General features: G+C 36.8%; 4 protein-coding genes across 5 annotated transcripts; 2 read left to right on the forward strand and 2 right to left on the reverse strand.

Moving 5' to 3' along the window:
- Positions 1 to 267: 267 nt before the first annotated feature.
- Positions 268 to 3,774, forward strand: LOC105147949 (protein CNPPD1). Its single transcript, XM_087406249.1, has 5 exons — positions 268 to 541; positions 827 to 920; positions 2,322 to 2,527; positions 2,619 to 2,747; positions 2,854 to 3,774. The coding sequence occupies exons 1-5, from the start codon at positions 500 to 502 to the stop codon at positions 3,628 to 3,630; spliced, it is 1,248 nt and encodes a 415-aa protein (XP_087262375.1). The 5' UTR covers positions 268 to 499; the 3' UTR covers positions 3,631 to 3,774.
- A 66-nt stretch (positions 3,775 to 3,840) lies between these two features.
- LOC105147918 (uncharacterized) lies at positions 3,841 to 7,929 on the reverse strand. 2 transcript variants are annotated; one of them, XM_011059291.2, is made up of 6 exons: positions 6,802 to 7,929; positions 6,190 to 6,315; positions 5,186 to 5,212; positions 4,793 to 4,860; positions 4,528 to 4,731; positions 3,841 to 4,358 (listed from the first exon to the last, which is right to left on the reverse strand). In XM_011059291.2, the coding sequence occupies exons 1-6, from the start codon at positions 7,148 to 7,150 to the stop codon at positions 4,275 to 4,277; spliced, it is 858 nt and encodes a 285-aa protein (XP_011057593.1). In that variant the 5' UTR covers positions 7,151 to 7,929; the 3' UTR covers positions 3,841 to 4,274. The 2 variants fall into 2 exon arrangements, with proteins under 2 accessions (XP_011057593.1, XP_011057592.1); XM_011059290.2 differs by having other exon boundaries at positions 5,186 to 5,227.
- Positions 7,930 to 8,082: 153 nt separating this feature from the next.
- Nelf-E (negative elongation factor E) lies at positions 8,083 to 9,908 on the forward strand. The gene is made up of 3 exons (XM_011059289.2): positions 8,083 to 8,318; positions 8,535 to 9,025; positions 9,140 to 9,908. The coding sequence occupies exons 1-3, from the start codon at positions 8,229 to 8,231 to the stop codon at positions 9,381 to 9,383; spliced, it is 825 nt and encodes a 274-aa protein (XP_011057591.1). The 5' UTR covers positions 8,083 to 8,228; the 3' UTR covers positions 9,384 to 9,908.
- Positions 9,909 to 10,156: 248 nt separating this feature from the next.
- On the reverse strand, positions 10,157 to 19,655 carry LOC105147919 (uncharacterized). Its single transcript, XM_011059293.2, has 3 exons — positions 19,318 to 19,655; positions 17,027 to 17,384; positions 10,157 to 15,162 (listed from the first exon to the last, which is right to left on the reverse strand). The coding sequence occupies exons 1-3, from the start codon at positions 19,491 to 19,493 to the stop codon at positions 10,426 to 10,428; spliced, it is 5,271 nt and encodes a 1,756-aa protein (XP_011057595.2). The 5' UTR covers positions 19,494 to 19,655; the 3' UTR covers positions 10,157 to 10,425.
- Between the last annotated feature and the right edge of the window lie 237 nt (positions 19,656 to 19,892).

Consider the following 19,892-nt stretch of genomic DNA (forward strand, 5'->3'; position numbering starts at 1 on the left):
TTTACAACTGTTGGCGTTATTTGCACTTTTTGCTCAATCTTCGATTTTCTCCCTCTTTAACACCCGAATATTATATTTAGGTTTTTTTGTGTTTGAAATCCTCCAAAATTTTTTGTTCTTAAAAATGAGATAAATATAATATAAAATAATATAATATAATATAATATAAAATATTTGGAAAAGAATGAAAACGAAAATAAGTGTAGAAAGTGCAAGCAACGTGAATAGACCTATCAAGTTGCTACTTATAAGTGTTATTCGTATGTGATTAGCACGCTTATTCCATTATTTTGTATGTTCATGGTGGAGAATGAGCCTAACCTAAATTAATCGTGTGTGCTACTTTGAGGTACGAAGTAATTTACATTCTTGCAAAACTTTACGTCACCTCGATGAAGTGATTGTCTGGATTATATTTGACGATAACTGCTTTAGTATAGAAACGTGTTACAAAAATATTGCAGAAAAAGTTTATGGTGAGACTCACGAATACCCGACAATGACGAACAGCTGGCGAGGCACGAACATACCAAGTTCAAAGGTAAAATCTTACATATGCAATTTTATGCTTGACACATCATTTTTAATTCAAAATACAATTGTATATGTGTCTGCTATATATTGCAATTTATTGCGATAATTATTTGTTGTTATCAAAAGCCATTAATTGAGCAAAAATTTAAAAACGTTTGAAGATTGTTCGATGATTGAGAATTATTCCTTTTTTTGTCATTGCTATTTAATAAATAGTATAAATAGTATTTAATAAATAGTATAATAATAAAAACTGAAGTTCTTGATACATTTTGTGTTTATTTTACTGCAGGATTTGGAACATGATGAGTTTATCAAACGTATAAAAAAGTCATTATATTATTCCAAGTTACCAGTGATTAACTGCTTGAGTTTACCAGTTACAGGTCAGTATGATATTCAGTTGTAAATTAACAATTAGAACATATTAATACATGAAAATAATTTATTGTTTTAAATTGTTATCTTTTATATTAATAAAAATTAGTTATAACAATTAATACATAGTTGTCTAATAAATTAAAATTTGTGTAATAATATTTTAATGTGATCAATAAGAAATTTTATATTAAAGATAATTAATATAGTTACCGCTCAATTGTATAAAAACAAATAATAAAGTCAAGAGTTAAGAGTGCAACAGTAAATTGATATATGTTAATATTTTAATTTATAAACAAATATGACACATATTTTGACCAATACATTCAAATCATTTTCAATGTTAATACCTAATAAAATATACCAAAAAGAAACGTTTCTAAAACTTACATACTAAACTTAGATTACTTCTAGATTACATACTACTTCTAGATTACATTTGGATATAATATTAATATAATAAAATCTCTGTTATTTTTTTTTTTCGCAATTAGTCATCAATTAAAAGGTTTAGCACTATGTATGTCTCTTGACAGAAATTAAAATGTCGTCTTGTAAAACTTGAGTCAGAATAGCCATTAATTTTTCGGAGTGTGGACTGGATAGATTGCTAGTATCAAATTATAAAAATATACAAAATTAATTATTCTACTAAATTTAACTGTTACTTTAATAAATGTAAATTTTATATTATTAAATGGGCCAACTATTTTTACTATGTTTTTATCTGAGGGAATAATTTTTGTGTGTTATATGAATTTAAAAAAAAAAGATTTAAGGAACAATTCTGAAATATCAATTTTCAATATTTGTCTTTAGTTTCATTAAATTGAATTTATAATATTTGATAACATTACTTGCTCTTATTTTAAATATTATTCTGTTCAAAATTAATTTTACTTTATGAAGAATGATAAAGAATAAATAGAGAATTTTATTTACTTCAACACATACAACAATTAAGAAGGGGATTTGGTTTACATAATCTGTCTTTAACACAGTTCTACTTTTTACCTTAACTATAAACCTTTTTCTTTGTAACATTACTTCTTTGTACCTATACCCGTTATTATTTTCTACTTTGTTTTTAAGCTTTATTAATTCTATCCCTAATCCACTTTCTTTTATTTGTCTCTGTCTTTCCGGTCCTTTTTTAATTTCTTCTTCATGTCTTTCCAAAGTTTTCTTATCACCTTTCTTTTTGTATCTTACTCTTGCTTAAGATCTTTCTTGTTTCTTCACCTAACTTTATGAACCTGTCCTTTATCTCTTCACACCCATTCTTTCACATAATATTCTGTTATTCTTTCTATAAAATAAACATTTCCCATTCCCTTAACTCAATACCAATATGCATATTCATAAAGCGATTCATGATTCATAATTAATCTCTTCTGTATTTTTAGAATTGGCAGCGGAACTTTTTACTGAAGTGAAGAGCGGTCATACATTGGAAAAACTCGATGTCGAAGAAGCAAGCAGAATATCTAGAAATGCATGTGTTTCCCCTTGCTCACTTGTGTTGGCTTTGCTGTATATTGAAAGATTAAAAAATTGTAATCCGGAATATCTTCATCAAGTTGCGCCGTCTGAGCTATTCTTGGTTTCTTTGGTATTTATTATTCTTTATTTTGACATGTCAACGTGACAACACTTTTAACATCATTTAAGTTAACGAATAAATTTTTGTTAACGCTTATTAGATGGTAGCCAGTAAATTTTTGCATGATGATGGCGAAGAAGATGAGGTTTTCAATAAAGAGTGGGCAAATTCAGGACAAGTGACTATATCTCGAATGAATAAATTAGAAAAAGATTTTCTTGCTGCAATTGTAAGTAATCGTTTATACATTATCTAAAATTTATATAATTTATAATTTAGTTACCAATTGATTATGTTCATTTATCAAAATGTATTTTATCATTTTTATGCCATAGGACTGGACAGTGTTGGTGCAGCACCAAGACTTTTGGGAAAGACTGCAACAACTAGAAAAAAACGTGGCATATCGAGAAATACACAAGCGCAGATGGTGCACATATACAGAATTGAGTTGTCTAATGAATTCCATTCAGTTGATTAGAATCGCACAAACCTTAATTAGTGTGTCTTCGATCTGCCTGGCGACTTATGCTGCCGGATTGGCTACTCTTCTGGGATCCACTCTGATTGCCAATTTTATTGTGCAAAGTTGCTTACCCGGGATATCACTTAATTCAAGACAACCAACGAATCTGTCAATAAATCTCGCGACAAATGTTTCGTCAACCGATCTAACTGATACATTGATAAATACACGATCTCAGGAGATTAACAATGATGGTCTTCCAATTTCCGATTCCGAGAATATTGCAGTTTATTCTGCAATTGTGGAAACCGATAATGATGATGAAGAAGCCAGTTGGAAGTGGTGGCTAAACTCAACGATGACTTGGCTGCCTGAGTATTGCTTAGAGAGCAATGTTGAGGTTGCAAATTTCACTGACAAATTATGCATTATCAACATCGACTTTTCATTCAATTCGACGCAAACTATAAATATAAGAAAGTTGGAGAAAATAAGGAAAACAGAAAATTTCGCACCGGAAGACTATCGCCACAATGTAAATTGGAAGGAAATACTAGACACAACCTTAAATTGGTTAGAACAAAATTGGAGACGATCACATCACGAAAGTGTCTTTCAGTCATCAGAATTAAAAATTTACTATTAGCTTGCTGATAAAAATTTGCCTGTTAAATGATCTTTTTCAAAGGATATATAAACCTATATTTTTTGTACTAACTTTTTGCAGTGGAATGTTCGATACTAACAGATCTGTTTTTCTCAATAAATATCCGATATCGCATGCTATAAATGCTGTTTTATATCTAAAAATTATTACATATTGGGGAACGAATAATGAATAGTCTTTTTGGAAGACTGATATTAAAACAAGTTTTTATTCTAATTTAGTAACTCTCTAATGTCGCATTTACAAGCTTCTTTTTTTAAATAGATTTTGCATCGGATTAAAACACAGTAAGTTTAAAACCTATTTCACCTTTAAAAAACAATCATAATATTGCGCACAAACTTTGTTCTATACAGTTCTATACTATATATATATATATATATATATATATATATATATATATATATATTCTATACATTTATATATATTAAATATATTTTATAATACTGGATGAAATGGAAATCGTGTTATTTACGATAGTTGAACATTAAAATTATAAAAGTTTATAGGCATTTGTGTAAAATAAAACGCTTATTGTGGGGTATTTGCGGCCTACATACTAAGTTAATTGTATTAAATTAATTAAATTAATTCGTTTTTTTCAGTCATTTTTTTTGGCTAATTCAGCTATCATTGCGGAAAAGCGCGGCTAACGGTATAGGCGTCATGCCAATAATGCATCCAATCGTAACACCGATAACTCGACCCTGTAATCAATAAAAAAATTTCCTTGAATAATTTCACTGAAAAAGATTTCATCTTTTTAATTATCCAAGAATCTTTTTTATGTAAATTTTTATCTATAATAATACTCAATAATAAAACAAAAAAATATGCTCAATATAAAATAAAGTATAACGAAGCAATAAATTGTACCACATTCGCAGCTATCCGTGTCCTATTTAGATTCAGTTGTGCTAGAGTTAATTTGGGCGCTTCGAAACCGATTTTTTGAGCAAATATCTCAACATAATGCACCGAACCGATTCCAATGACGTCTGATACCGTGTTACCTAGCGCTGCCGCTGCCATGGTGGAGATAGGGAACCTTCTGTTCAGCATCAATTCGATTTGATCGCCCTGAAATATCAATCTTAAAAGTTGGCACATAGGAAATGACGGAAGTCCATAAGATACATACAGCAACGATCATGATGAAGTTGTCAAGAAAACCAAATCCAACGAACGGAATTGCATTCGCGATCGCGACTGCAAAAATACAATTATTGTTCCACATTATTTATTTGCACTTTTAACAGAATTGAGATTTAAATTATTATATGTATTTAAAACTTCTACATATTTTATCTAATTAAAATTTTCTTAAAACAAGATATATCTATATCATTTAATCAATCTTTGCAGTAATGATAAATCTTTTAAAATAAAAGTATTATTTAATTTTTATCTTGTGAACAACAAGAGATAAATAAAATAAAAACGCGACCGATTACTTGCTAGTGAATATGTAAACTCTTTGATATTGAAAGTAATATCGAATGAATTGAATCAATGAATTGAAAGTAATACATACCGAATACCAAGTCTTTTGTGGATGGTTCTGCAACGTGTTCAACTGTAAAAAACAAAAGATTCCATCTAAATCCGCAAGTTAATCGTATTTAATATGAAATTGCTACATAATTACTTAATGAAATTAGCAAACACTAAATGCAATATAAGGTAAATTGTTTTTATTGTTCATGAACACCAAAATTGTATATTGTGATGTATTTTTAATGAATTTAAATAAAAAAAGAAATTTTAACAAAAAATTGAAATGAAAGAAAAAGTATTGTAAAGAAAAAACAAAAAGCTTTACTATTAAAGAGAATTTTGTAGAGTTTAACAAATTCTACAAAAATCATTTTATCCAAACAACTTTGCCTAATATATGGATGAAAAATAATCTGGCCAAATGATTATTTCAAAAACAAAATTTGTAAGAAATACGAAAGAAAATATAAAAAAGATAATTCTATAATTTATAAAAATGTATTTGGTTAAAAGAAATTAATAAAGACTAATTTTCATATTGATGGAAAAGGTTTTTAAAAAATGAGAGAACCATAGAAAAGTGTCCAAAATATTACCTAACTGTGGCACTGTAGTTGGCCATGAAACATCCGAAAAGTTGTGTTAGAATAGAAGCAGGCAAGAGAGTTAGTGTAATTAGAGGAAAAGAGACACAGAGAGTGCTAGAGAGTTAAGGGAGAAATCGAGAAAAAACGAGAAACTTACAGAATAACATCCATGGAGATCGCATTGCAGGAAAAATATTCCATTATATCCAAAGATACCATTAAATAACAGGGAGGTTAATTTTATTTTGCGAGATCTATAGGTAATAAATCTAAGTTAATGTTCATGTTTTTTTTATGAATACAACGAACTGTTACACTGCATTAAAGATTTTAAATGATCCTGTATTATTTGATAATCTTATATTATACTTCTTTCTTTAATAGTACCGATGATTCAACGAATGCATGACATGTATGTGATTAAAAAAATATATAAAAACAGTAATGTCCTTACCGTACTTGCGGTTTAACCAATCATCCGGCATAGGGCAGTAGGTTCCTGTAGGATCTACCTCGCCTAACGATGGTATTTTGCTAGGTCTGCCTAACTTGCTTCTCCATCGGATAGCTGCCAGTTGACCTAGTAAAGATGCAAGAATTTTATTATGTTTCTTTGTGATATATGTATAAAACTAAATATATAAAAGAAGATCAATACATCTTCCCTATCAATATATAATCTTATAAGAAGTTATTTTCTACTCTACAGCTTTAAGATCAGGATTAGCTCCTAGTTAAATAGCGAACACTTGTCTTGCAAAAATTTTATTATATATGTTTCTTTATGATATTTTATTATATATTTCTTTATGCTATACCTATATGTACACACACACACACACACACACACACACACACACACACACACACACACACACACACACACACACACATATGTATATACATATATATAAAGCTAAATATATAAAAGATCGATATCTTCTCCATTAATATGTAATTTTGTAAGAAATAATTATCTGTAAATCTTTAAAATGAGGATTAGCCTTTCGTTAAATAGCAAATGCTTATCTAAGATTACAAATTTATTGGAGCAAGCGATGTCTACCTTCATAACCAGCCTTCTGCTCCGCTGATTTGCATTCGTTCAATGCTGTCAAGAACAAACCACGTTCTTCCGAGGTGAGCTTTGACACCAACTCCTTTGCTTGCCGCTTTGTCAGAGCGTCGACGACGACGTCGGGGGAAATCGGAGTCCTCACGGAAGAGAACATTTTCGAGCTCTCGCGAAACCAGCCCAGAACTCGCGAGACATCGGCGACGCACAACGATGCGGGACATCGTCGTGATAGCACGTTGTTCATTGACGATTCGCAATAAAGTTGCTTAACGCCGAGTCGCATAACATCCCTCGGGGTAAATCCTCGTCGACCAAGCGCCGTCACTGATATACACATCTTGTTTAAATATAGGAGAGCGTCAAACGAATAGAAACTTATACGTTGACTCTTGTCGAGTGTCTATGACGTGTCCGTTCTCCCTTTTTCGAGAGGACAGTCTCTCGGGAAGCATCTGGTGCGATCCGGTAAATGCGAGAACGCATTCAAGGACCCAATGATATCAGAGTCAGACTTGGTCAGACGTCAGACTGACTCAGCCACTGGCGCCACTTGCCGCCACTCAGCCACTTGACTGGACTGTCAATTCTGTCATGCACAGTGGAAGTGGAAAGACCATGACATACAAAAAGCTTAAAAAGGATCGAGAGGAGTGATTAAAATTCTATATATAAAAGAAACTCGAAATCGAACTCCCATCAAAGTCCGGATATCATCACGGCATCACCTTCAGCGTCGACATATTTGGACCACTTCAATGTCATAAATATAAACTGTTTAATATAAACATATTCCGTACTTCGTTAGTGTAAAATTTGTCAAAACAAGCAAAATTATAAGAGCAATAATTTAATTTAAAAATCTACTATAATGCGAAAGCTTAATGACAAGAAATCAACGATGGACTCAGATAGTCCGATGAATTAACTCTCGTAGCAATACAGCTTGGCGACCACGTGTCAGCTGTCATCTACGTAAACAGCTGCGGTCACAATATGGTTGCTTCACTTAGGAAGGGATACCCAATCAGTATACACATCAAACTACCAATCAGAAACTCGGACATCAATGTCTCTTTTATAATCAGATTTTGCAAATTAATTTGTGAAAAGTGACAGTAAATAAAATTATATGTACCTCAAGTGCAGTATAGTACACATCAGATGTGATAATGGCTGCGGAGAAAGCAGCTTTGCAACTAAAATTCTTCAATTTGATTGGTTTATACATTTAGATCCAATGAGGAACTAAGAGCAAGACCAATCATATTAAAGAATTTTACACAGTTGTTTTCTTTGTTGAACGCAGTCATTAAATGTGATCAAACATTAGACGCAGGACGCGTTTTCTCCATTATTCTCCAATTTTTTTTTAAGAAGTCGTAAAGAATATTGCAAAAAGTCATTGTTGATATTACATGCAAAATATGGTATACCTGCATTTTCCGTCAAATCTAACAGAAGAAGAGTTGATGCTGCAGACTAAGTTCAACAAGCTGAAGAGAAAGGTATAGGTTATGTTTTTATATGAAATATGCGATAAAATTTAATTTATCTGTTAGATATCCATTTCTCAATTAATTCATAACTCAATTAATTTAAATTTTTGTTTAATCTACATACAAAGATCATCTTTTTTTTTCTAACAATTATTATATCTGTGTATCTGTATAAAGTATTTACCTTATCTTTTTAATTCTTGTCAATCATTCCTCAAATTATAGAAAAAAGCGCTACAAGATCTAAAAGCTCCTAAACAAGAAGCAGAACGCATTCCTCAAGCTCCAAAACGGCCTACAGAAGCAAGAGATGCTCGCGAAGTTGCCAAGAAGTTGATTAAGTCTGGCGTAATCACAGCTCCAAAGACTCCTAAGCGACCGGAGCAAACTTTCAAGAGATCTCGCGGACTAGAAAGAAAGTTAAACAGTACAGAAAAGACGATTAGTTCCTACCAACCATTTTCAGCAATGCAGGAAGAAGAAGAAACGGAGACAGTGAGGCCAAAAGTCAAGGATTTATATAATAACTTTGTTGGTGCTCAAAACACTGGAGAGAGAAATACCAGTGATGCTCCAGCTCCTGCTAAACAAGAAATTAAACCACGTGCAGGAAATACAATATACGTATGTGGTTACAAAATAACAGAGGATTATCTAAAGAAACATTTCCAAAGTTTTGGAAATATTATCCATATTTCCATGGAAGCAGAGAAAAAGTAAATATAAATCATGTTTTTTCTTATACACAAATTAATTAATGTTCACTCAAAGTTTTAGTAGATATTTTCGATACAATTATTAATAATCAACTCTGTTCTTTCTTATCCAAGCCATGGCTTTATAACCTTTGAAAAGGCCGAAGCTGCTGAGAGAGCAATAAGTGAAATGGATGGTAGCATGGTCTCGTCCATCCAATTAAAAGTATCGTTAGCAAGAAGGCAGCCGATAATAGAGCCAGTTAGCGACACTATGTCTAGTTCTATGTGGTCACCAATAGCGGCTAATTATTCACAGAAAAGTGCACATAAAGACAGACGGGAACTTAAAGTATACGAAGAGGATCTCTTCCAGTAACTGCAGGTATTTTTGTTGGCAATAATTTTTTAAATGCGATATTATATATAATGTTACCAATATACTATTATGATAGATCATGATATTTTGTCACACACTTATTTGACAATGCGGTTAATTTATTTTTAATTGTACTTTAATTGTACTTTTTCGTTTTTCATTATAACATATATTTATCAACAAATTTGAATAGCAAACATTTGTATACTCTATATATAATAATTGATTTATTATTATAATTATAACAAAATTCATAATAGTGTAGAAATATTCATCAATATTTATTCAATAAGAAAAAATATTATGTAGTCGAACCTTGTTTGCTGTAAAATCAGCTGAATCTTAAAATTTTAATTTCTTTTTTTGTTTTTTCACATTGATTGATTTTGTGATTAATTGGATATATAAAATGCCTTTTTGTTAACAATTCTTTTAATTAAATGGAAGACACAATAGATATTATTCATTTTATTTTTAATTTCAGTTTTTTTAAGTATAAAATCATGATTGTAAAAAAGAATAAAATTATTAATAGTTATATCAAAAATATTAAATCTTTAAATTTATGTTATTTTTAATATAATGTAGAGAAAACAAGGTATCGACTTTTTGGAGAAAAGAATAGAAATTGTGTTCTCTGACGAAAATTATAATATAAATTAATAAAGGCTCGATTAAATAATTTTTTTTCTTAAATGTTATATATATTATTGACTGATGTATGTATATGTATATAGCACATGAAATTATACTAAGAATTATTGTAAATAGTATTCTTTAAATATTAAAGTTTTTAATTATATATTTGACATATATTAATAATATAATTACAATTTATTTTTTACAAACCTGGCACTTCATTCTGATATGTGTACAAGAGCTCTAATTCAATTCGAATTCCTTCGTCATATCCTAGTATTTTTTTTCAAGATAAAATTGTTGTACAAAACAAATTTATACAATATGAAATTTTAACTTCTATAAACCAATAAACTATTTACGACTTCTTTGGACTTCTTTGGCAAATTGGATTGTGGAAGTGCTATTGAGGGGGATTAAAATAATCCCAATGATGATGATGTGTTACAATCCGTGTGCTACTGAAATAATATATCAACAAGCCTGCGATCAGAAGTAACAAGGCGCATATCGTTAATTCCACATCTCTTATCTTCTCTCTCGTGTCGTCCATACTTAACGTAGACGCTAAATACCCTATAAAATACCTCATGGCTTTAATACCAGCCAATCGGAGTGCTTGAAGAAGCTGCTGCGTAGTATCTATAACGCCAGGTTCTATATCAGAGCGTTGACTTGTTGGCGTTTCACTCAGAGAAAAGAACTGAGCTGGAATTTCGGAAGCTGGAAAGGCGATGAAGTGAGTCGAGCTCAAAGGAAAGGAAGATACTGGCGATTGAGAGGACTCCCTTTGCTTTTCCGTAAGGGATTGTGTTCCCGCATCGGAAGACTGGGAAATAACAGCACGCTGTGGTTGACTGTCTTTAGGGACACCGTGTCTCGTGTCCGAAGAATAAGAAATGACAGCACGCTGTGGTTTAGCGTCCGCAGAGGTACCACCGTGTCCTGGTACGGTTGAATCAGGGGTCGACGTATCAGGGGTTACGGAAATGGCTGGTGGCAATGAACGAACCGGAGATGCGGTTTGCCGTAAGATACCTTTAGTAGGCGAGGAGGATCTAGATCTTGACTTGCGAGGAGTCTGTTCTTTACTGTCGGACACATCGTCCTTGCTGCTACGAAGATCCGTAGACATTGCGCCCAGCTCGCTAGTAGCAGTAGTGATAGTAGCAGTAGCAGTAGCAGTAGTAGTAATAGTAGTAGTAGTAGTCTGGACAGAGATACTCGGAGATTCGCCGACACGATCCGGCGATTCTCTCAATTCGGAAGGCTGGGTTGAAGGCGCATCCGATGGAGGATATGAGGCACGAGATTCATCCGACGTGGTTCGCGGACTCAAAGTTAGGGGATGTTCGGAATCTAAAATTCGTAAGGACTTATCTTGAGCGATCGTGAACAAGTGTGTGGTAGATTCTTTACCCTTGAACTCTAATTCATCTATCATAAGTGTCTGTGGGGAAGGGAATTCTTTGGCTTGAGCAACTGAGAGGGGATGTGATATCTCTTTGTCTCTGACATCTACTACGTTTGTTTTAACAACCTTTTGATCCTCGCCAGCGTCGGTCTTCTCATCTTTCGTAGACGTTGGTTCATTTACGACAGTCTCGCTGGGCTTCGCCACTTCCGTCGGAATATCCTGTGATGCAGGTTGTCGCTCTTGAACTGGACTATTAGCCTTGATAGGAATGTCGGTTATCTTGTGACTCGCGGACTCCTTTTCGCTCTCGCGATATCTTTCTTGTGCCTGGGTAGTCATCACAGTCTCCAAGTGACTCCTGATCGCTATCAGCTCTCTGATGATGGCCGGCGACAAACTTTCCTCCATGGAATCACCGCCTCTCAATTCCGATGCCGTAATCATCATCGCGTCCACTTCGGACGCCACAATTTTGTGCGCTTCTATCTGCGACACGCTCAGTCGATCAACTTTTAAATCTCCGACTTCGAGACTGCTGATTCTCAGCGGCTCATCGGACAGAAAACTCGGCCTGACTTGAGGTCGCGATTGTGGTTCTTCCGTGACGTGTTCCTCCAGATGCGGTGCAGATCTATGCTTCGATTCCTCTCGAAAGTCGATTTCTCTCGTGGGCGATGGTGACATTAGTGATACAGTCTCGTATGCCATTCGGATGTCCTCTTCTTTTGGAAGCCGTTCTTCCTCTCCTTCTTCCTCTTTCTCTTCTTCTTCTTCCTCTTTTTGTAAAAACTGTAGGATTGGTAACGGAGGTACGGGAGGTGTGGTCGTTCTGCTTGGACTGGGTATATGTTCCATCGATACCATTATCTGCGAGCCTGATCTAGAAGGTGTCATTATAAGTTTCGCCTGGGTGATCTCTAATTCCTCAATCACCATATCGTCTGGCAATGGATCAGTCTGTGTCGCCGCCGTCGTCTCCATTGTCTCTTCATATTCAAACGGAGTGCGAGGTCGTTCAGTCATCGCATGTTCCTTTCTTATCCTGGGTGGTCGCGGTGGCGCCGGAAGCGGGCGGCCTTGGATTTTGTCGAGCAATTCACCGCTGCGAAAATCCTTATGTTCAACATCATCCGCGCCGACCTCGATGTATGGCGCAGGTTCGGATGATATTAGAGTCATACTGATGATCGTATCCGACGTCATGCTGATGTCTCTTATTGTAGTGGGTCTTAGAGTACTATATGCTCGTTGAGGTCGCTTAGGCGGGGTCGGTCTCGGCGTCGTAGCGAACTTGTCGCGTTTTCTTCTGGGCGGTGGTGGTCTGGGCGGTTTTTCTCGCTTCTCTACGATTGCGTAGCCCGAGATATCTCGTGCCGAGCTATTCTCTTCCTCCTCTTGCGGTATGTCCTCTTCGACGTAACCAGCTTCTGGCAGAGACTCCGCACCGTGCGATGTTCTGTCCTCGTCAACGACTGACATGGTCCTCGAACGGGATCGTCTTTTCGGCGGTATCGGTACCGATTCTGGCACAGTGTCCTGTCGTTGAAGTCGCGCATCTAAGCTCTCGATGTCCTCGTGACTTGCGGACATGACAACGTCGCCATTTGCAAATCGCTCGGTTAGCGATTGCCGTGATCGCGACGATCTTGCTGGAATTATCGGCTTCCTGGATTCGATGATCTCGATTTCCCAATCGTCGCGATGTCCGTTACAAATCGGTGCACTTACGTCGCCGTTTCTTCGGTCCATCATTGTTTCGCGATGCGAACGCTTTCTGCGTATTGGTACGATCGGTGGCACAGTTGAAAGAATAGCAGATGAATCGGGTGCGGCAGTAATGGGTATCGAAGGAGAGAGTATCGACGTCTCCATCGGTGGCTGCGAATGACTACGCAGGGATGACCTCGACTTTCTGCGCACTGGTTTCACCACGACTATATCATCCAATGGTTCCTGTAACGGTTCCGGTTGTTCTCCCTCCGTTTGGTATACCACGCGATGTCTAGAATCACTTCTAGAATCACTCCTGGTGCGCTCACGAAACATCTCGATCGATGCCTCTCGACTATGTCGCACCGCTGCCGATCGTTCCCGTTTTGGTCTGACCGGTGGTACTGCCTCATTGGACTCTGCTAAATTTTCTTTGTGCTTTCTCAAAGTCCGCATTCTCACAGGACGTTGAGGCGGAGTAGATGGAAGCTCGTCATCTTGCAACACATTGATGACTTCTGCTCTGAGAGCATCTCGGATTTCATCGGTCAAGTAATTGCCCAGAATCATGTCATCCTGACTGATACCGCTCTGTCGTAAAAAGAACTCGTCCGAGTCGATCTCCTCTATCACTCCGCGACGTCTTCGATCACAGGAACTGCCGCTCGATGCTTGTTGCTCTCGATCAGACTGTATCGAGGAAGGCTCGCGTTCTTCTTCGCCTTCTTCCTCTTCGGATGCCATCTTATGTTGTCCAAATCGCCTCGGATCCACCGCCATAAACGCTCCTTCGTATCTTTCTTGCTTCAGAACTCGTGGCATATCTTCGTCCAATGATCGCGACCTCGGAATCGATCTGAATTTCTCCTTGTGCATCATTTGCTGTTCTGCATGCCAATCATCCTGTACTGCCGCATCTTCATTCTCTTCGGTGTCATCTCGGTGAACGTGTTTCATCTCTTGATCGTATAATTTCGGATCTATCTCCATTACTTCCTCGTGTTCATACGACTCCTCCCGCCTTCGTGATTTGTGGGATCTTTTCGGAGGAGCGGGATGCCGATCCGACATCTCTGATGATTCCTGTTCGTAGTCCATATACTGTATCTCCTCTTCTTCGTACTGTTCTCGCTTTTTTGTATCTTCCCATGGAATCGCATGAGCCGCCGCCATTATCTCCTCCTCCGTTCCAGCGGACAATCTCGGCGGTTCTTCCATTGAACTTTGATGCCAAGGAGGAGATCCCTCGCTTCCTGCTGCTTCCTCTGGACGATCTTGATCCTGAACGTAAGCCGAATCTCCAAAACGTTGCACCCACCTGGTGCCAAAAGATTTTATCTTCCGAGTACGAGGAAAAGTCGCGCTCTCTGCTGATTGAATCCTGGAGTCTTTAGGCGAGGACGTCGCATACTCGCCGCGCTTCTTGGACTTTTTATCGAAGATGCGCGGATACGTGGCGAAATCAAAGATATTACGCTTAGAGCCAGCAGTGGATTCTGTCGAATACTGCTGTTGTTGCTCGCGTAAGGGAGGCGGCCGTTTAACGCGAACGAGTGCGCTGGGCAGACGGATGTTGGGCTTCTTGATGTTGAACTTCGACTTATCCGGCAAGTGGAAACGCGACTTGTCCGGTAAACTGAACTTCGGTCTCTCCGGCAGGTGAAATTTGGATCTATCTGGCAGACTGAACCTCGGCCGTTCGAGGTTGAATTTCTCTGTCTTCTCGGAGATGGACGTTCTTATCCGATCGATTCTGCTGGGCCGCTTCTCCACGGATTTACGGGACTTGTCCGACTTGCCGCTGCTAGCCGCCGCTGATCTCACCGTCGTCGTTGTCGTCGTCGTCGTTGTCGTTGCTTTTTCGGGTTTCTGCCGTTTCTGCGGGAACGAGAATGTGGGCCGCTGGAAACCACGGAGCCGAGAGCGTAGCTTGCTAGCCTGCGTCTTCAGGCGTTGAGGTAGGCCGCGAGTGCCGCGTCGAAGCGGCAACTCTTCCACCGCCGACGAGTCTACCTAAAATAATAAATGCTTCTCTGAAAAATAATGTGGGAAGGCCGAATCTTAGCTAAAAGAATCGAAACTTCCGGCAATACTAATATTCAAAATATAGTAAACATTTTTTTTTATTTTTACTTTAAATTTAGTAAAGATAATTAAATTAGAACAAATTAATTATAAATATAGATTTGTTTTTATTAATGTTATGTAAAATGTGCTCATATTCCATTTCAACGAGCCACATTAATTTTATAATTCATCTGTGAATGCTAGATATTTATTTAATATTCCTTCAAGTATACTCTCGTATAAGATACTCTTAAAACTGATGCTATTTAATATATATAATGTATAATATATTAAAAGATGTAAGATGTACATTTGCATTATAAACTATTAACATTGTCATCGAAAACTTTTATTTTATTTTATAAAAAAACTATCAGAATTAAAATATTATAAATACCTCATTTTAAGGTCACAATGAAAATGGATTAGTGTCGTGCGAAGCATTCGACATGCAATATCATTTAGAAACACGCAAAGTACATTAAAAGTGAATATTTTAAAGTACTGTAAAGTAGTTAGCCACTGTAGCTAATCGTGAAGTAAGCCATCGTGAGGTTCGGAATCCATTTCGAATCTATTGTCGGATTCACCGAAATAAATCGCGAAAACTTTCGTGAGCTGTCGCGATGCGCGCGCGAATGACTTTACGTCCTCATTGAAAAATATCAGCAAGGTCGAGGGATGATTAATATTCCGGCGGCGCCATATATATTCTTGGATCCGATTGCGCCACCGATGGAGAAGCTCGAGTTTTCTGGAGAGTATTGCAACCAGCGGTATTGCACAATCGGACAGTGACACGCTTGCGTTTGAGCCTCCTTTTTACACGTTTCGCTAAATATAGGTGGTACATTCGACGCGAGTAAAACAAACCAAAGACAATAAGACGAGCCTTGCGAGCCTCGTAGCTTTTAAATTCCGGGGGTCTCTATCGATTCGTGCGGCAGTTATATTTAACCGGTTTTTATTTTACTCCCTTTTGTTTCAATTCGCGAACGAGGAGCCTTTGTAGCAGCCATGATTCTCGGCCAATAAATATTGATTTACCGATTTGTGTTATTACTTCAATATATATAAGTTAAAACTGTCAAATAAAGAAATTAAATCGTACACTTCATAAGTAAAGTAAAAAAATAAATTTTATAAAAAGGAAAACTAAGATTATTATTGTATCATTAATTAAATGTATCTACATTCTATATATAATAGAATATCTTACATTATCATGTTATCAATATTGTTATAGGTACATTTTTCTATGATAACTAATAATAAGGAAATCCATAGAAGCGATTTTGATGAACTTTGAATATGTTATTTTCTGGACAAAAATAACAGAACACGTATTTTTTTATAAGGTTCCAATCGCATTTTTAGGAAGTGCAACACTTCTCTAAAGAAAATTGATTATTGTTTTTCGAAGCAAATATCGTCGAAATTAAGACAGAAAAAAAATCTGTAATAGAAGTTGAACGATTTTAAGAATACTTAATAATTATAATTTTAAAAAACATTTTTTTAATTTTTTATTTAAACAAATTTTTTTAAGTTATAAAATACTTTTTAAACCATATACAACTTTTATTCAGGATATTTTTTTCTCTTACAAGTTTCGACAATATTCGTTTAAAAAAAGTGACTCTTTTTAAAGGGATGTTGCACCATCTAAAATTGTGGTTGGGCTTTTATAAAAAAAATACGTGTTCCTTATTTTTATCTTAGAAAACAATACATTCAAAGTTCATCCATGAGTTTCCTTGTAAATTCTTTTTCCTCGTAAACATGTATGAAATCAAACTGTGAACTCTACCTGACTAGTATTGACCTCGCCATCGGTTCTGGATTCTGTATGAGAAGTGGGTGCGAGGAATCGCTCCTCAAGCCTATCCTGAAACTGTTGTGCCGTGGGTTCCAATTCTTCGGAGGTGTCACCGCCGGTTTCACCGAGTTCGCGGCCCTCCATCGCGCTGTCCTCGATTTTGCCATCCAGGGGGAGGATCACGTCGCCGTCCAAGATCAATTCCGGTGGTAACCGGCCCCGGTCGTCGATGCTGTCGTCGCTGTCGGCGACGGGCATCACGTCCGTGTCGGTGATTCGCACGACCGGTGCCATCGCCGGATGCGGCAATGACGACGGCGGCGGCGCGATCGGTTCATAGTCGTGCTCGCTGCAGCGAGAATTCACGTTTATAGCGTGAGACCGATTGTATATAAATAAAACTACGTATTCGCGTCGAATCATTAACACGGTGTTTGCCCAGCGACTCTCTATTGTTCTATGTCTTACCATGTACCATTATCATAAGCACACAATATGATGATACGTAACATAATTAAAAATAAAAATGATTAATTGTTGAATAGAGAATAAAACGTCCTACTTTACATTTCATTATCTAGCTATTTGTGTCGTTTAAAATTTTATTACCACTTGTTTCTTATATAATTTTGATAACGTCGGTCATTATATAGAGAACGCGATTGAATATCAGACATATAAATGATTACTATATCAACGTGTTAAATAAACAACTAAGAGTACATTTATTTCTTATGATTTTGCTATTTGTAAAGCTGCGAATTTTGAATGTATTTTTAACGAAATGCAATGCGATATTTTAGTTAGATTTCACCGTTTTCCAGGCAGAGTTTGCTTATTATTCTCGTAAAATTAATAAACAATTGGAATATCGAATGCAATGAATGTTCAGTAAAGATTATCAGATAAGTTAATAATAATTATCTTCGAATCGTCCTGAATCGCAATTATCGAAAATGTTATAAATTATATTTGAAAATTATAATGAAAAATGGCACAATAAAAGACGAGTTTTTATTCCTAGGATAGTTTAAATTTTCTCAATGTGCACGATGTTCGATAATTAACAAATTTGTAATAAAAAATAATACAGAATATATATATATATATATATATCAAATGCAAAATTTATTCAATTATTTGAAATGTGTCGAGGCTTCTGTTTACACATCTTCCATTTCCTCCAATTCGAATATGACTTATTACTTCACATGTTTGACCCCCTTCCGATCTCATGAGACCGTAAACGAGTGCAGGGCAAAATTACACAGGATACCTATCGAGATCATGTCGATCGAACGAAACTCATCAACTGATACATGCCCCCATGTCATTTCGCGTTATGTTCGTTTTTTTAGAATCGAGCAAAAAAAAGTCGATTATGTTTTTATTGTCGCTTTAAAGGATATAGTACTCCGCAGTTTCTTATCGATCTCCTATAATGTTTTATCTCTTTTTACAGATCTCTGAAAATACTTACATCACTTTTCTATGTGAAGAATTTACGACTGTATCTAAAAATTTCTCATACTATAAACTATAAGTCAGTTATAAAAAATGTTATAAATTCGCTAAGTTTAAATTTTTAGTGTGTGTGTGTGTGTGTGTGTGTGTGTGTGTGTGTGTGTGTGTGTGTGTGTGTGTGTGTGTGTGTGTGTGTGTGTGTGTGTGTGTGTGTGTGTGTGTGTGCTACAGATATAAAAAAGTTCAAAACGATACAAATGTTGCAAAAATATCTGAGACACTTAAATTTTTTAGACTGTCTCTCTCTCTCTACCTTTCTCTTATACTCTTTCACATTGTTTGAAATACGTCTTGCATATTGATAACTTTTATCAATAAGCAACATCTTATTTTGCTTTTCCATAACGCCTAGATTACATTATTCTCAGCATCCGCAAACGCGCTCTGTTCAGTGTAACACCGTTCCGTCAGATGTCCAGCTTCGCCCCGGGGACATCGCAGCATGCGCGCGTGTACCGGTACGCGGATGCGGGACACGCGGGTCGCGGATGGGGAACTGGACTTGGCGGATTTGGGAGCTGACCGAGCTTTCTATCTATAGCCACCCGGGCGAACCTTAAATAGCTGCGACGATACGCGACACGATTTCACATGGTGTAACCTATCACAATGCGTAACTAATACCAACAATGAAATAGAAATAGTAATCTCCAGAAGAGATCACTTAACGTAGTTGACCGTCCGAGGGTGGGTCAACTATTATTATTTTCCGTCGATTTTGACTTAGACGGAACATCGGTGTATAGGGGGATACTGACCTGCAGCGGACCGCAGGTGGCTGCTGCATCGTCCTGGATGACGGTCTGACGAGGAGAGCACGTCGTTCCGGCAGAAGCGAGTCGCTCCGGTAGAACTGACATCCGCAACGGACCTCGCGTCCGAGGCTCGACGTTGACGACGCCCGCGAAGTGCGTCCTCGTTGCTCCGGCTCCATCCCCACCCCGAAGAAACACCGCAACTACACGGAGGTCGGGCACTCCAATCCACCTCCAGTCTCCTTTTTCTCTATCTGCCTACCTGAACGACGATCAAGGGAGCAACGACGATGACGACGTCGACGTCGACGACGACGACAACGACGACGACGACGACGACGACGACGTTTCGTCGTTCTTCCCAGAACGTCGTTCACGAAATACCCTTCACCTCCCAGTCGAAGGGAAGCGGGAGAGACAAAAAGAGAAAAAAAAAAGAGAGATAGAGGGAGAGACAGAGTAGAGAGGAGGCTGAGCGGCCCGCTAGAGCAGCCCGCTGCAGCGGCTCCTAGGCGACTCCCTTCTATACCCTCGGCCGCCCATCGCGAGCGCGACTGGGACGGATATTAGATTATTTA

The sequence above is a fragment of the Acromyrmex echinatior genome, chromosome 5 (genome assembly GCF_024713525.1).
Source record: "Acromyrmex echinatior isolate Ae372 chromosome 5, ASM2471352v2, whole genome shotgun sequence".
NCBI lineage: Eukaryota > Metazoa > Arthropoda > Insecta > Hymenoptera > Formicidae > Acromyrmex > Acromyrmex echinatior.

What these genes read in the sequence shown, in the direction of transcription:
- LOC105147949 (XM_087406249.1), top strand. Translation starts at nt 500, where the DNA reads ATGACGAACAGCTGGCGAGGCACGAACATACCAAGTTCAAAG. An exon ending in AGCTATTCTTGGTTTCTTTG is followed by an intron (nt 2,528 to 2,618) that starts GTATTTATTATT and finishes AACGCTTATTAG; the next exon opens with ATGGTAGCCAGTAAATTTTT. An exon ending in AAGATTTTCTTGCTGCAATT is followed by an intron (nt 2,748 to 2,853) that starts GTAAGTAATCGT and finishes TTTATGCCATAG; the next exon opens with GACTGGACAGTGTTGGTGCA.
- LOC105147919 (XM_011059293.2), bottom strand. Translation starts at nt 19,493, where the DNA reads ATGGAGCCGGAGCAACGAGGACGCACTTCGCGGGCGTCGTCAACGTCG. An exon ending in CCACCTGCGGTCCGCTGCAG is followed by an intron (nt 17,385 to 19,317) that starts GTCAGTATCCCC and finishes TTCTCGCTGCAG; the next exon opens with CGAGCACGACTATGAACCGA. An exon ending in GCGAGGTCAATACTAGTCAG is followed by an intron (nt 15,163 to 17,026) that starts GTAGAGTTCACA and finishes TTATTATTTTAG; the next exon opens with GTAGACTCGTCGGCGGTGGA.
- Nelf-E (XM_011059289.2), top strand. Translation starts at nt 8,229, where the DNA reads ATGCAAAATATGGTATACCTGCATTTTCCGTCAAATCTAACAGAAGAA. An exon ending in TCAACAAGCTGAAGAGAAAG is followed by an intron (nt 8,319 to 8,534) that starts GTATAGGTTATG and finishes CTCAAATTATAG; the next exon opens with AAAAAAGCGCTACAAGATCT. An exon ending in TCCATGGAAGCAGAGAAAAA is followed by an intron (nt 9,026 to 9,139) that starts GTAAATATAAAT and finishes TTCTTATCCAAG; the next exon opens with CCATGGCTTTATAACCTTTG.
- LOC105147918 (XM_011059290.2), bottom strand. Translation starts at nt 7,150, where the DNA reads ATGTGTATATCAGTGACGGCGCTTGGTCGACGAGGATTTACCCCGAGG. An exon ending in GCAGAAGGCTGGTTATGAAG is followed by an intron (nt 6,316 to 6,801) that starts GTAGACATCGCT and finishes CATCTTTACTAG; the next exon opens with GTCAACTGGCAGCTATCCGA. An exon ending in CACAAAAGACTTGGTATTCG is followed by an intron (nt 4,861 to 5,185) that starts GTATGTATTACT and finishes GTATTTTTGCAG; the next exon opens with TCGCGATCGCGAATGCAATT.